This window comes from Podarcis gaigeae (assembly GCF_964106915.1).
Source record: "Podarcis gaigeae genome assembly, chromosome: 4".
NCBI classification, from domain to species: domain Eukaryota; kingdom Metazoa; phylum Chordata; class Lepidosauria; order Squamata; family Lacertidae; genus Podarcis; species Podarcis gaigeae.
The window spans coordinates 30,888,678-30,905,660 of NC_139677.1; the positions used below are offsets into that span (position 1 = coordinate 30,888,678).

A 16,983-nucleotide genomic window follows, 5' to 3' on the forward strand; every position below is an offset into this window, starting at 1 on the left:
TAATACTACTTTATTTTCCTTGAGAAGGCCAAATAAAATATCCCAGCTGGTGTTCGTTGGCTTGTCATCAGCAATTTAGCCTTATTATATGTTGTTTTTTGTTTATTAAGTTATACAAAAGAAAACAGTGTTAAAAGTCTAAGAATTTCAGGTTTTTCATCATGCTTTATGCATCACCAAGCAATGAAACTGATATTTATCTTTAGTTTTGGCAAGCTTCCTCATAGATCAGAGGTGGCAGTAAAAGTTTAAATAAGATTTCAAATCAAAGTTGCTGATTATATGTCTGGTGGCCGTCGCGCAATTGCATTTGGAGTGTCTAGGACCAACAGCGATGGGCTCATGACCTCCTGATTTTCTTGTGGAGTGTTAAGTTGTGGGTGAACATATCAGACGACACAGCAATTCTTCAAACAGCTCTTGTTTATTCACAGGCCAGAACAGAACTGAACTGAAGGGTTCAGCCAGCCTGCTTATATAGAGCTCCACTAGAACGCAACAGTAACCATTTCCTGTAACTATCCAATCACTGAACGTCACTTTCTATCCCTTATTTGCATATGTGGACCTAAACTATCTACAGTATCCCCCTCCTGGCTCAGGGTGAGAACTTCAGTACATAACATGGAGTGTTTTGTTTTGTTTTTTAATGACTAGGGTCCGATATGGTTTCTCTTTGTGGAGCTATGCAGTTGTAGCAGCCCCACCAAAAGCATGATATATATATAATCAAAGCTACAGTAGTAAGCATCTGTTTTTCACTGATATATTATTATTTACTTAGTCGTCTGAAAGTTCACTAGAGTGCAAGGTCTGAAACATTAACACAACAGACTGTGTGACATAAGCATCACTATTAGATATTAGCGACTATTCTAAATCCTGTATTATTGCAATTGAGATACTAAAGCTTTTATTATAATATTTGTCTGAAGGCACACTAATGCGAGTAAGGCAAAGAGGATTAGAAGAGAATATTAAACTTTGAAATAATATTTTCCAGAATTAACTCCAAAGCAAGTATCTGATTAATCTTATATTGCTTTATGAGCCACCAGCAACCTGTTGAACAGCAGAAGGACTAAAAGGTACAAAGAGAAAAGGAACTGGGCTGATATTTAAAATATTTGGTACAATTTATGTGTACTTAGCAGTTTTATTCTAGAGAATACCAGCGCTAGCAGTGCAGTCCTCTGTATGTTTCTTTGGATGCAAGTCCCACTGTGTTCAGCGGAGCTAACTACCTAGTATGTGTGCTAGGAATGATGCTTAGATTTCTATAAGGGGGAACAAATGAGGTGTCTTTGGCCATATGACCCTGAATCTTTGTTCCTTGAGCCTTAGTGGTGAAGTAAGGACACTCTGTTCAAGCACAGAGGTTATGAGCAGTTCCCTGGGAGGGCAGAGGGGGAGAAATCCCAGGGTTGCACCATGTTCAAAATTAAGTTCCACTTACCGTCTTCAAACAAAAACATCTTGGAGGTGTCGGGCCACAGAGAGGTTAGGAGCCAGGGCTTTTTCGGCTGTGGCTCCGATCTGGTGGAATGCTCTGTCACAAGAGACTAGGGCCCTGTGGGACTTGACATCTTTCCGCAGGGCCTGCAAGACAGAGCTGTTCCACCAGGCCTTTGGCCAGGGCACAGCCTGACCCCCTCCTTTGGCAATCCTCAAGAACTCTAGCCCAATGGTTGCCGTTGCCATTAATTTGAATTAATTTTATAATGAAATGATTTTAGTATGTTGTGTTATTTTACTGTTGTTAGCCGCTCTGACCCTGGCTTTGGCTGCGGAAGGGCGGGATATAAATAATTTATTATTACTATTATTAAGTTTTCAACCAACCTTTGAAAGTGCAGACTTAAGAAACAGCAGTACATGACTGTTTAAAATACTGTGAATTCAGGGCATACAAAGTTGAATCAGCATTAACAGGTTAAGATTAATAGGTTAAGGAGGAAGAAGAGTGGTGATGCACAGGTCAAGGTAAGTTTCACTTCCGTTTTTTCAACCCACGCTCTGTTGTGAGCAAACAAACTTGCGCCACAGCATGGAACCCAAAAACACACGTCTTTCGGTCTGGCGGTTTGGCACAGCCAGAGCATGGGATCCAATATGGGACATCTGAGATGGGGATCAGAAGCTGGGGAGCATTCTGTCAATCCAGAATGTCCCACTTAAAAAGGAGCCCCTGGAATATATGCAAGTTCAATCCCTGCCATCTTCAGATAAGGCTGTTAATGAACCCTGGAGAGCTGTTGCCAGCGGTCAGTGTAGACCACAGCTTTCCAAACTTTTCATGCTGGTGACACACATTTTAGACACGCATCATTTAGTGACACAGTAATTCAGTTTTACTAGCAAACCAGACATACTAACCCAGACATAGGCAAACTCTGGCCCTCCAGATGTTTGGGACCACAATTCCCATCATCCATGACCACTGGTCCTATTGGCTAGGGATGATGGGAGTTGTAGTTCCAAACATCTGGAGGGCCGGAGTTTGCCTGTGCCTGAACTAACCCCTTCTTTCCAGCCCCAGGAGGAGCGCGGGGAGTGTTTGCGCAACACAACTACACACTGAAGCCAACACACTAATGTGTCGCGACACACAGTTTGGAAAGCTCTGGTGTAGACAGTAGCAAGCTGGAGAGAGCAATGGCCTCACTTGCTATACTGCAGCTTCTTATCTTCCGATTCCCATTTTACAGATGGGAAGTAGAGGTTGACAATGACTTGCCCAGTGAGTGCTGTATATATGGCAGATGTGTGTTCCATATCCTAACCCAACTCTCCATCACTGCACCACAGTTGTATTCTGTAAGCAAAAAAAATTTATCTTCCATTTAGAAGACTTAGCATAATTTGTTTGAATTAATGACTAAAACTTTGTAACTGCTGGTATGTAACTTTTGGAATGATGATTTCCAGTGCTCTCGTGGCTGGAAACCTTAGAAATTTTGTCTTGGAAAGCAATTTCGTTTGTTGCTCTCAGCTGCGGTTACCTCTGTTGATGCAGAGTAATGTAGCAAGAGCAAATATTTGTATAGCAAAGAAAAGAAACCTTTATTCTGATCATGCTGAGAGCAGATATAAAATGAGTTATTGCATATGGAGTGTGAAACTTTGTAAGGGGCTATAATATCTTATTTCTAATGGCCACGTCTTGCACCCAGTCACAGAGGTACACATAACTTTCTGAGACCACAGATTTATTTATCCTGTCAAAATGTTTTAAAACTCCTCATTTTGGCTGTTTATTATGTTTCTTTAAATACGGTGTCTGGAGTCAAACACAAAATCCATCCCAAGCTATGCACACTCATTTGTGCAGGTGTGATTAATGCAGTTCGTAAAAACGCTGCTATAGGCCGTTTCTGACGTTGAATGGTTCATTCATTACCAATAACTCCTTCTCCCAGCAGCCATTTCTGGTTGTAATATACCACAGAATACTCCTGCAGTCATGCACAGTTACACATGATGTCAGAGCAGAGGAACGTGCTGCTTTGAGCGGCAGTTTTTCAATTCATCTGCTCTTCTAAATTGAATGAAGTAGGCTGAGAGAAATCAGTTCCATAGGAGATCAGAAAATGGCTTAACAGTTTCTTGCTTGTACTCCCAAATTAATAGTCTCGCTGTGCCAATTCACTTGTGTTGCCTTTCAACTACGGAGTGCTTAATAACACTACTGTTAACATTTCAAATACATGTGGACAAATACCTGGTGGGTTGTGTGATAGAGGATTTTCTTTTCTATTGAGAAGTTGGGGTACAGAAGTTGGGGTAAAGGGTTAGCAGTGTCTCTGTGCTTTGAAGAGAAACTTCCTTTGCTTTATGTTGGAAAGGTTCTTTAATTCCTCATACCACCAGAACTTTTTCCACCTAGGTTGCAGAGTTTTCCCATCAAGTTTGAATTCCCAACACCATGGGAATGTCTGGCCACAGAATTCACAACCCCTGCTAACCCTGAGACGAACTTCCAATTGAAAAGCTGCAGTATCCCTCCTCCCTTTCTCTTGAGGGAAGAAAAGGGCCTATTTAACATAACAGTGCCTAACGTAGAACATCAACTTGAACCGTCCTGACCTCATAGCTGTGTGTCTTTATATGCTCTTTCTTAGCAATGGAGAACCTTGACAATACAAAAGCCTGAAAGAGAGGAAAGTTTGAAAAGGATAAAGACTCTTCTTCCACTCAGCTCCCCTCCTGTAATAAATAGGAGGCCTAGTTTAGAGACATTAAAAGTGCCTTCTGTTGCAAAACAATGGGAGTTGTGACACAGGGGCTGCAGTCAGCCACTTGAATAGGATCAAAGGAGGATGAAAGCTTCAGCAGCACAGTATTTTCACTTGAGAATATCCTTTGTTTTAATGCAAGCTAAGAATCATGCGGTCGATTCTTGGGAGTCTTAAGGAAGCATGACTGCCACGCTGCCACTTATTTAGGATACCAGAATTGTCATAAAAAAACCAACTCCTAATAATAGTTAACATTTATATTCCTTTCTTTATGTGCTTCTTTGGCATAACACTTTCAACATCCCTGAGACGCAGGATGGTTTAATCCCTAAATTGCAAATTGAGACAATGGCTTGCATAAAGCTACCTTGGTAACTGAAATTCTGGACTAAAATTTGAACCAGGGAATTTTTTTATTCGTAGCTGTGCCTATTAACCTGCTCTTGCCTTCAATCTGAAATTCAGAAAAGAACCTGCATGGGGACTGTGCTAGATATGTTAACTGTTCTGAGATATACAGTATTCTGTCTTGATGAGACTAGATCAGATTTTCTTCAGACCTGTTTTAGCCCTTGAATTCTGCCATTTGTATAACTTCTACAAATGAGTCAAAACCCCACTGTGATAAAATGTCTTAAACCTCCAGTGCACTGTGGACACATGTCTCATGTGGAATAGTAAAGATTTGCATGGGCCCTTCAGTTCCATAAATGTATGCATAAGTGTGTGTGTGTATACCCTTGTTTGAAAGTTTGAAGCTGATTGTCACTTGTCAATATAAATTTTAGTTCAGCATGAGTTGATTTGGCTGTGGTTTGCAGAGCAGCATGCAAAATGTGCTTAAAGAGGGACATTATCCTGTGTTGCTCTGAAAAATTGACATTATGCCATAAATATCCTAGGTTTGATATCTGTTGTTGAGGAAAACAATTTACCTACTGATAAGTGTTCCTACGTTGCATAGTTTTCGACACATTATCATTGACCTTATAGTTGTTTGTTTCTGTCCTACCTTGAGAGACGTTCTTTGCTAATACTGAATCTTCTTATTCCAGGTTTGATGCTCCTTCACTGGGCCTTTAGCATACGGCAGAATAGGCACAGAGTTGCCATGAAACCTAACTTGAAGCAATGGAAACAACTCATGCTGTTTGGAATATTCGCGTGGGGTCTCCTGTTCCTGGTTATTTTCATCTATTTCACAGATAGCAACACGGCTGAAGCAGTTCCAAGCTCCTTCTCCTACACTGAGACTAAAAGACTTTTGTCCATTCAAGGCAAGCAGAGAGCTATCATGGGAGCCATGCACGACCCGTCCTTCTCTGATACAGCTGATGAGAACGATCTGCTTCTCAGTAAAGACGTCTCGGGTTCACTCAAATCGGGGACTGGGAGCGTTAAAAAATGGGCTGACCTAGATGATGGCTTTGAAAGTGAAGAGGAATTTTTCCCTCCCCAATTAGGAAGAAAATCAAAAAGTGCTTTCTATCAAAGGTCTGGTGATTATTTATTTGCTGCTGGTCAGCGTCGGTCACAGAGCAGTATTCAGAGAATAGGGAGATTAGTCTCAGCAGAGGGGGCGGATCAGAAGAGCAATGCCTTGCGGGATAATTGGCTCCCTCAAAGGAAGAAAAAGAAAAGACATGCAAGACACAGGAGAGGCCAGATGTTTGAAGAGTCCAATGAATGGGATGGAGTATATTCCACAATGTCGAAATCTTTCCTCTACAGGCTTTGGAAAGGGAACGTCTCCTCTAAGATGCTTCTCCCTCGCCTACAGAAAGCAAGGAAAGGTTACCTGGATACCAATAAGCATAGGGTGCACTTCAAAGGGAAGCGAAACCTCAAGTTGACTTCAGAGCAACTCCTCTGTGAGCTCAAGGCACGTGTGGACGTCAGGACCATCGATGGCAAAGAAGCTCCCTTTTCTATCCTCGGATGGGAAAGGAGGGTCCCCAAAGTTTCCCTGAGCAAGCTGTACCCACGTGGGTTTGGTAGCTGTGCTGTCGTCATGTCCGCTGGTTCCATCCTGAATTCTTCTCTAGGGGATGAAATAGGTGAGTGGAAGGATCTCGACAAAATGTGCAAAACCATGCACATGTGGACCAGGACTGTCCATAATAACATAGAGCCCTGATAGGTCAGATCAAGGCCTATCAGCTTGTTCCCCTTGTTGGCCAATAGATGTCTCTTAGGAAGCTCACAAGCAGGCCAGGAGCCCAATAGCCCTCCTCACTCATTCCCCAGAAAATGGTATGCAGAGGCATACTTCCTTTGAAGCTGGGAGCCACATATAGCCAGCATGATTTGTAGCCAATGATGGACTTAATCCCCCATTAATTTGACCACCGACCTTTTCAAGTCACCTGAGCTAGTGACCTTATGGCAGTGTATTCTATAAATTAACTAGATTGTGTGCTTGGCGTTTCAAGAAGATGTTAGTAAAATCCTTCACCCAAGGCTCCTGAATGAGCTTAGCAGTCGTGGGATAAGAAGACAGGTTTTCTTATGGATCAGTAACTGGAAGAGGAAGCAGAGCGTAGGAATAAATGGGCAATTCTCGTACTGGAGGGGTATAAGAAATGGGATTTCCCCAAGGATGTGCTCTTTAACTTGTTCCTAAATGACATGGAGTTAGGGTTGACCAGTGAGGTGGCCAAGTTTGCCGAGTATTAGGAGGGAGCAGGCATTAAAATAAAACGACAAACAGGGTTAATTGTGAGCAAGTGTAAAATAATGCAAGAAATTCTAAATCTGCACTATACCTAGATAGGATTAGGGCCACCTAGTGCTTGAAGGCAGGAAGTTCAGTTGCTTTTAGCCGGTGGAATTTTTCACATTTATGCATGTGGGATCTGAACTGTTTGACTGTCCAGGAACAAGACTTTTGGGTTGCAATGGATAACTCACTGAAAATGTCTGTGTTGATGTGTGTGGCATCTGTGGAAAGAGTAAGTTTTCATGTTAGAAATTGGGAAAGGCATTAAAAATTAATCTGCCCCATCATAATGCTGTTAGATAAATCTGTGGCATGGCCGCACTTGGAATGCTTCATACAGTTCTGGTTGCCACGCCTCAAAAGCATATTGTAGAGCTAGGAAAAGTATGGAGAAGGGCAACCCAATTGATCAAGGGTTTGAGCAACTAGTGATGTTGGTTTTTAGAAATTTTGCATATGTAAACTAGAGTCATTTGCATAAGGAAATGTTCTGATGCCCTACAGAATAATCTAATTTAGCTCTTTTATTTTACTTGTATTCAATAGACAAAATCAAAACTGCCGAACTTGCCTAATGATTTATTTACAGTTAGCATCTATTCATCGTTACTTTAAGAAATGGAAAAATTTCCACAGATTTTTAGTTTATTTTTTATCTAGAAAATGTCCCTTTCCATCTTATTGGTAGAACCTTTCCCCATGTGAAACCTTTACAATATTTGAAACTTTTTAGTTTAGAAGTGGTAAGTAAGGGTGGACTGATAGAGCTATAAAAGGTTGTGCTGAGAGTGTGGATCGAGATAAGTTTTTTCTCTCACACACCCATCATACTAAATCCCAGGGGTCATCAAATAAAGATGAAGCCAAGCTCATTGGTGTGCTTTAAATTGAGTGTGACGCTGCAGTATATTGGTCAAAAAGCTGCAGTTCCATAAGGAAGGTAAAGGACGCCTGGATGGTTAAGTCCAGTTGAATTCTCTTGAACTGCTAGGTGGGCAGGGACAAAGCAACGGGAGCTTACCCTGTTGCACGGATTCAAACTGCCAACCTTGCGATCGGCAAGCTTAAGAGGCTCAGTGGTTTAGACGACTGCGCCATTCATGTCCCTATGCAACAGACACTGCTGTGTGAAATGAAGGTTAAAAAATGTAACAGGAGAGCTAGCATAATAGTCAGGAACACTCACGTAATAAACGCTATATCTGAATGCACCCCTAATCAACACACCTGTGTCCCATCCTGAGTGTGATCTGTTAGATGTAGACTGTGGCTAAGGAGGCAAAGGGAAGAAATGTTTTGTCACTTCACTTACTGAACACGAAAACAATGTTCTTCCCACAGATTCTTTAAAATGAACTCTGGGTTAATCCTCTAGAGCCATTCATATTGTCATATCCGGATAGGTTTCCCTTTAAATCTCTTATGATGAAGTAGAACTACTCTCATTATCCAACTACTTTAATAGGCTTCCTGCTCAGAACATGTGCCAAACTGTCCTGGTAGCTTCCAGTCAGGGTAGCTTCCAGTTTTGAAGGATAATAATCCCACTAGTTTGAAAACCTCTGAGCTGTGAGAACTCCACAGGTTCTCTCCCCTGCCTTTTCCTCACAGATAATGAAGCAAAATATTTCCTTTTTCTAGTTTGTGTTTTAAAGTGCCGTTGCCCGTCTTCCGCTTTATACCAAACTGCGAGTTCAGTATCGAAGAAGCTGTTTTGTTTGTATGTTTTAAGGGTTTTTAGAAGGCATGTTGACCTTTACCTTGCGAAAAGGCCGAGATACCTCCGAATCAGTGACTTTTTGACGCCATAAGAAGTAACATTTTTGTCTCCCATATACCCAGTTTTAGGGGTCACTCAGTGTGTTGTACGTTGTAGTTGTGGAACTCTCCAGTTGCCCACCCACAGTACTTCCAGGTCACCTCTCCCTCTCCCTAGTTGACCTAGTTTTGCTTACTAAGAAAATAATGTTCCTCTAGGTGACCTTCTTGTCGAGTATTCATCATTTGCTTGCACAAAGCTTTTTCAAAGGTTAAGCAACGCCTGCTCTTTCTTGATAATTTATTCTGATTTGCATGCAAAGAGGTTATGAGTATTCCCATCAATTGGTCATTTATTCCACTCTTTTTAATAATTCTCCCCGCCGTGTTTCCAACAGCAAAAAGCCAGTTTACTGTTGTTGTTGTTGTTGTTGTTGTTGTTGCTGCTGCTGCTGCTACTCTTTGTTTGTTTGTTTAAAAAAAAGTGTTGTTTTTTTGGAGTGGCGGAGCACTTTAATTGCACAAATTTAATTTTCCAGCTGAATCCCTCCTGCAAAATATTGACAATTTGGAGGCAACCTTGTTACATTTTAAATGCTTATTTGCATGCACAACCAGAGTAAATGGCAGATTCCCCCTTCCCAAGTTTTCATTGCAAGCTTGCATGTGGAACAGTGAGTCATACATAGCCATGCTAATGATTGAGAGGTATGGCGCCTCAGGGTGATGCCTAGTCTTGATTGATTGATTTAACCCAGAATAAAAGAGCGTGATACAAAGTGTTTATCCTGGGCTCGTTCTTGTGTCCTACTGCTCCTATTTCACTAAATCCCACGGATCAGCGACATTCTGCCCCAGCCCCGTTCTCTTAACACAGATGCGTATATTAACAATGGACTTCCCTTCTCTTCATGTAGGAGCCTGGATCTGTTGCTAGGGGGATTCTGGAGGGAGGGAGAGCCTATTGCAGTGAGATGCTCCACAATGACTGCCCTGCTGCATTTGCCATAAGCTAAACGGGTGTCATGACTCTGCCAACAATTTATAAGGCATTATGAGAATGCGTGCTGTCATGTTCACCTCATGGCAGCCTGACTTTTGTTCTGCTTTCTTGTTCTGTTCTAGGAAAGCCTCGGCTTTCGTTTGTTTGATAAAAGAAATATTTGTGGTTATTGTCAACCTCACCCCCCTCCCACATCAAGATGCGTTTTAAAAATTCCAGAGACTTCATGTGTCACTCAGTACCCTCTCTTAATGCTTCGTTTATGTGCCTCCAGGTTGTTGTTGATGATCGCAGTAGTAGTAGTAATAATAATATGATGTAGTATTTATGTGGTATATTTCAATAGCTCAAAGCACCTTTTTCTTGCACATTCACCTCAGCAGTCTCGGGTTATAGTGTTTGGCTGTAACTCCTCTGAGGGAATCACAAGGCACACAGCACCTGTTTCTTCCACCCCAGCTCCCTCTTGCCACTCTTCTGTTTCTTTCATAGACTTGCCACTCTTTCCCTTCCTTTGCTGACCCTGGTGATGATCCCTGGGGACTTCCTACTTTGGGGAGTGAGCTGCTGTCACTGCCACCCTAGCCATTGGGGATAGAGAGCATCAGAAAGGGGTGGGGGGGAGACCAGCTGTTCTCGTACCACCTGCACACAAGCTTCCTTTAATTCTTCTTATGTTCTTTTTTATTGAATCGTCTGTTTCACTCAGTCTGAAATAAGACACCATGCTTCACATCTGAGGGTGTTCTTTCCCTGGCATTGAACTCTGATAAAGCCTCCTCCTGGTCTAAATGGAGAACGCAGAGGGGGATTTGAGCTAGCCTACTGTACAAAGTAGGTGTGGGTGAAACCACAGAGCCTAGGACTTGCCGATCAGAAGGTCAGCGGTTCGAATCCCCACGACGGGGTGAGCTCCCGTTGCTCAGTCCCTGCTCCTGCTAACCTAGCAGTTCGAAAGCACGTCAAAGTGCAAGTAGATAAATAGGTACCACTCCGGCGGAAAGGTAAACGGCGTTTCCGTGCACTGCTCTGGTGCGCCAGAAGCGGCTCAGTCATGCTGGCCACATGACCCGGAAGCTGTACGCCGGCTCCCTCGGCCAATAAAGCAAGATGAGCGCTGTAACCCCAGAGTCAGTCACAACTGGACCTAATGGTCAGCGGTCCCTTTACCTTTACCTTACAGTACAAAGTTAGCATTTGCATTCGTTGCACCACCCACTTTCACCTTTGGCTCCACCCACCCGTTATCTGGCCCTTGGAAGATTTTCCAGAAGGAAATGGGGCCCTCAGGGTGCAAAAGTGCCTCACCCTTGACTGAAGCCTGTCAGTTAACTATGAAGTTGTTGTGCATTGTGCAGGAAGGGTCGTAGGTGTAAACCCCCAGAGTATCTAGGGCAACTAGACAGCTGGCAGTGGGAAACACCAGGATGATCTGGAATTATTTGGGGTACAGTGGTACCTCTACTTAGGAGCACCTCTGGTTATGTATCCTTCGGGATACGCATGCGGTAAACCTGGAAGTATTTGTCCGGGTTTCGCCGCATGCGCAGAAGCGCTCTACTGTGCTGTGCACATGCGCAGAACAGACACCTCTGATTGCGAAAACCTCAGGATCCAACCGTAGCTCCCTTCCGCAACCAGAGGTACCGCTGTATTTTCACACTACCTAGAAACCTGAATGTCATTTAAAAAAACCAAAAATCTGAAAATGGATTCCCCCACCCTGCGCTTGGAGGTCGAAAAACAAAATGCAAACTATGCCTGTAGTAGTGGTCAGACTCTTATCAGTGGAAAGAAGATAAAAGTCTGGGGTTATCAGACAATGCCATTTGGTAAGAATAAGTCCTGCTTTAATACTTCCTTCACTGGTTGATAGTGACTGTTCTGCAGTGCGACACTCTCAGGAAGCGTGATCATAGGTCCGGGATCCAAGGATTGTAACATGAAGCAGTATTTTTTTAAAAAAAATATATGGGCTGAAAGTGGGCAGGGGTCAACTGATGATGGGTCCTTGAGATCTTCAAATGAACACAGCCTGGTTAACTAGCAGGGCAGAGCAAACCAAGTCTTGGATCTCCAGATGTACCAGTAGACTTTGGGCGCCCCCTTCTGTTTTTGTGCTAGAAATGTGGTATTTAGGTTTTACTTCTGAGCGTTGAAAGTGTGGTTTTTTACAAAAAGGGATATATGCAGCAGGCTTGAATACTTTTTCTGAGAGATGCTTTTATAGTGAGCTGTTTTAAGCAGAATAGCATTGTTGTTTTTTTACGATACAATTCTAGGACATGGTGTTCTTGTAACCTGAGGTGGTTTTTCAGGACCGTTTCTCAAACGTCCGTATCATAAATCTGAAACGGAATGTAATACTAAAGTTAAGAGTAATGCCATTTTATACAGGGTTGTGGGTTTTTTTTAACTGTAGATGTAACATCTGCTAGCACTTGGTCTGCAGGAAACTTTGGATTTGTTGTGGTTATTCACAGTTTAGAATTTTCTAACAACATTGCTTCTAAAGTAGAAGTTATCAAATTGCAAATGTGCTAAAGGCAGAAAGGTAGACTGGTGACCAGCATTAAAAATTCAGATATGTAAGCTATGTTCCAAATGGCTCCTTAAACCAGGGTTACAGTCGCCTAAACAGAATGCCTAGTTGCCATTTTAGGACCAGACGACTGAAAAGTCATATTTTTCAATATACAGTAACTTTTTGGTTCCTGAAATTCATTCTGATTGGATAGAATTCTACAGGATCTGTTGCTAGTGTGTGAAAACAGGCAAGATCCAAGGATCCCCAAGCATGCACTTCCAGATGGTGGAGACGTCAAGTGCCCATCGTGGCACCTAGGAATCATCACTCGGTTGCAAGTGGCCAATAGCCAGCGCCTGGCGAATATCGAACGCTGCTAGAAACCAATTTGCAAGTAGATATTACCATTTATTGTCCTTGCAAGCATGGCACTGTTATGTGTCACAGTAGAGGAGGGGCAAGGAACTGGACCTTTCCAACAGAATACATTGTTATTCCCCCCATCCTAGAACCAAGTTTGACAGTTGAGTGGGACTGCAGCACCTACCGATCACATGATGTTACAGTAACATTAGGTGACATGTTTTTGCCCATGAGGTTTGAAATCAAACAGCAGACAAAGTCACAGCCTGCAAAATGACAGCAATCAGCTGATGGTTGGGTCTTGTGAATCACTATGCACAGGGCTTTTGAAGACCCAGCCATAAACTGATGGTCGGTGTCTGGCCAAACCTCTTTTACCTGGCCCACACCTGACATCAGGTGTAGGGCAGGTGAGCTTGTCTACAATGGCCTGCAGTCAAGAGTTTCCCCCCCATTGTTGTAGCAGAGCAATATTCTGTTTGCATTCACCGCTGATCTTCAGATACTATTATTTAGAATGCAAGACTTTGCATGTCCATTTTGTTTCAGTGGGACTTACATAGAATTCCACCCAGAGATTGCACTTGTAAAAAATAATAATAATCTTTTAAGAAATCGGCACCAATGAATGCAGCAAGAAGCTGCTCTTCATCTGTGGTTCCAGCTTGCACTTCTGCAACTCAGTAGGCGGGCAAGGGAGAACCATAGCCAGTGAGAAGGACCACAGACTCAGACTGTGAATGAAAGAAATTAAACACTTTATTGATATATAATGAATGGGAAGCAACTGATGTGCTCAAAGCAATTTGCAAAACACAGCAATTCAAAATAGAAGAAAGTACCAGGCAATTCAAATAAGAAAAAAGAATGTGGAGTGATTGACAAAGCAAGTACTAATTAAGCAATTAGTAATAAAGCGATTTCAAACATACTGATTTCTAGACCCCTCCCTTATTTTAACTCCCATCTAATTTGATTCCAGAACACCACAGCGTTTCCCCATAGCCCCCAATCCAGGGTGGTGTGTCTAAGGATGTTTCCAACAGGGTCAAGCAAAACACACAAAAAATGTGGGGAGATGAAACAACCCACGGGAGTCCAGCAAGTTTGGAATGAACATTTGGAAAACAGCAAATCTAGGGTAAAACAGAACCCCAGTAAAAACTGGACTGCTCCTACAACTAGTGCAGGCATAAATGAACCCTATAAGAGCTTCATTTTTCATCCGCCAAACATTTTTCCTTGTAATTATCAGAGAGGGAACCAGACCTCTGCATCAGTTTGGAACTGAGTCCAAAGGTGGAAATCCTGTCTTCTGTACAGGCTCAGGATTCTCCAGAAAAAAATAATCCTTGCTGTAGGCTTCTTGTGCTGTACCAACCTACTTAATGTGGCCAGCACTGCACTTAAATTTTCAAATCCATTCTTTTAAAAAACCACCACCACAAAAGCAGCAGAAACTTGCCCCTACCCCTCAGTTTTCATGAGAATATTTTATGGAAAGTGGTTTAGGGGAGAGGGGGTTTCATCCCAGTGTAAATAACAGCAAACCTCTCTCTCAAGAAAACAAAACAAAAACCAAGCATATTTTGACTCCTGCACCTACTGTGTTCTTTACACATTCATTCCTTGTCCAAGTGCCAAGATACCACGCAGGAAATCAGTTCTCAGCAGAAGTTGCTCACAGCTTGCTTGCGAAGAGCCTAGGTTTCTTGTCACTGATGCTTCTCATTTTATTCCCTCACTTGCTCCCTTCATGTGTGCTGACTACAGTGGTTCTTGGAGCCCAGCAGGAAGGGGTCGATGCTTACTTCCAAGTAAACATGCAGATGATTGTACTACACGATTACTCTTGTCGGTTACTCACCTGAATGTCCTTTCCTCTGACTTTATAGACTCCCACGATGCCGTCTTGCGATTCAACTCTGCTCCAACAAATGGATATGAAAAAGATGTCGGAAATAAAACAACCATGCGCATCATTAATTCCCAAGTAAGGCACTTGAACATCTGCATACTTGTATTGTTTTCCGTATGTCGCAACTCCTCCTAGAACTGAACCAGAAATCCTGGGGAATTCTGCTTTCATTTTAAATAACAGGCTCCAGCTTTCACCATTGCTGGGAACTGTTAACGTGGCCAGCAGTGCTTCCTAAAGATTACATACCAAGGGGAGGAGAGAGGTGATGGATTAGGTGCTATAGCTCCTTGTCTTTTGTCCCTCTCCCCTGCCTCCAGGGCATTCCCAAACTGTGGTCCATGGGGTACCAGTGGCCCACAAGCTTTTTATTCAGGTGGTTGCTGGTGTGTTTGGATTTGTGGTTTTAGATGGAGTATCCATCGTATTACATATTCTCATTGATTTTTATTTTTATTTTCATAGTTTCTTTTATTATATTTCATTTTATTGTGTTGCAGTGTGAATTATAGGTAAAGGTAAAGGGACCCCTGACCATTAGGTCCAGTTGTGACCAACTCTGGGGTTGCAGCGCTCATCTCGCTTTATTGGCTGAGGGAGCTGGTGTACAGCTTCCAGGTCATGTGGCCAGCATGACTAAGCCGCTTCTGGCAAACCAGAGCAGCGCACGGAAACACCGTTTACCTTCCCGCCGGAGCGGTACCTGTTTATCTACCTGCACTTTGACGTGCTTCGAACTGCTAGGTTGACAGGAGCAGGGACCGAGCAACGGGAGCTCACCCCGTCGTGGGGATTCGAACTGCCAACCTTCTGATTGGCAAGTCCTAGGCTCTGTGGTTTAACCCACAGCGCCACCCGCGTCCCACAGTGTGAATTATATGGGGTTCAAAAAGCAATACAATAAACCACACTAGATAAGAAATAAAAGAAGCACTAAAAGTGCAATGAGATATCATACAGTACCTTGCTAGTTCCGCTGGCAGTGCATGAGACTCTTCATCTCAGGGTGGTCGTGGGTTTGAGCCCCACGTTGGGCAAAAGATTCTTTCCTTGCGGGGGGTTGGACTGAATGACCCTCGTGATCAAACTCTATGATCCTGTTATTGCAATTGCTACAACAGGGAGACAAATCATTAATTGGTCTGCCAAGACCCTCGGAAATGTTCAAGTGGCCTGTTGAGAAAAACATTTGCAAACTCTTGGTCTAAGCCTCTCCTAATTCTTTTTTTGTAGTTTTATATGATGCAATATTTATTTATTAGGCTTCTTACTTGTCCTTCCCAGGGCAGGTCACAGCTACCTAAAAATGCAACATTAATATATGATGAAATAGTCTACAATCTACAAAAGAAATGCAGTAATGTTGCACAGTTATGGTGATAATATGTTCAACTGAGGTGGTTGATAGTGCAAAACAACAACAACAAATAAGCAAGGCATGGGAGGTGGAAACAATATAGATGAGGTGTTTGACAAAGTCGCATGAAGGAAGCACACACGCAACCTGTCCATCTATATACATGTATGTACAGTGGTACCTCGGTTGTCGAATGTAAACTGTTCCGGAAGACCGTTCGACTTCCAAAATGTTTGGCAAACGAGGTGCAAAGGGCTTACTGCAAAGTCAATGGAGAAAATTGAAAAAAAAATCTGCAGCAGAAGCCGTTCGACTTCCGAGGCAATTACTTCTGGTTTTTTTGGCGTTCGAAAACCGAAATGTTCAGCTTCCGGGACGCTCGAAAGCCGAGGTACTACTGTATAGATATATATAGAGATAGATATATGTAGAGATAGATAGATAGATAGATAGATAGATAGATAGATAGATAGATAGATAGATGATAGATAGACAGACAGACAGACAGACAGACAGACAGACAGACAGATAGATAGATGATAGATAGATAGATAGATAGATAGAGAGAGAGAGAGATAGATAGATAGATAGATAGATAGATAGATAGATAGATAGATATGCAGTGCCCTCTTGTGGTGGACACATTGTATGTTTATTTGTAAGGACAGTATTTTGATTTTTCGTTTCCTTATCTTTGAATTGAGGATAATAACAACGTGTGTCTCACAGTACGTCCATCCAATAATTCTTTTACGTGGGGTGGGTGCATGATGGGCACAGCAGAACACATGTTCCATGCCTACCACTCTATGTCATCACGAAAGTATAGCCAGAGACATTTGGTCAAATTTAACAAAAACCACCTGGACAGAAATTGCTTTCCTCTTCTCTTCTCCTGCCCCCCTCAGCAATATATCACAGATTCGGTAGCCTACATATCGTAGGGGTATTTAAAATGAGCGCCGTCGTTTCATCCTCTTCCTTTGCTCTTCAAAATATGGCAACCCTACACTGCAGGGATGGAGAATTTTAGACCCAGGGCTGATTGTGGCCCTCTAGGCCCCTCTGTCTTGTCCTCAGAACTTTCCCCAAGTTATACC

The 16,983-nt window shown here is 42.7% G+C and overlaps 1 protein-coding gene across 17 annotated transcripts in view; it reads left to right on the forward strand.

The window, feature by feature from the left end:
• Positions 1-16,983, forward strand: part of ST6GAL2 (ST6 beta-galactoside alpha-2,6-sialyltransferase 2) — an 82,333-nt gene that overhangs the window by 37,038 nt on the left and 28,312 nt on the right. For 14 of the 17 annotated variants that reach the window (XM_083735577.1, XM_083735567.1, XM_083735571.1 and 11 more), the window contains 2 exons: positions 5,294-6,295; positions 14,504-14,601. In XM_083735577.1, the coding sequence (XP_083591703.1) occupies positions 5,299-6,295; positions 14,504-14,601 (1,095 nt within the window). In that variant the 5' untranslated portion in view covers positions 5,294-5,298. Of the gene's footprint in view, positions 1-1,003; positions 1,089-4,376; positions 4,610-4,763; positions 4,951-5,293; positions 6,296-14,503; positions 14,602-16,983 lie in introns of those variants that run through there. The other 3 variants (XM_083735562.1, XM_083735563.1, XM_083735565.1) reach the window with 3 other exon arrangements.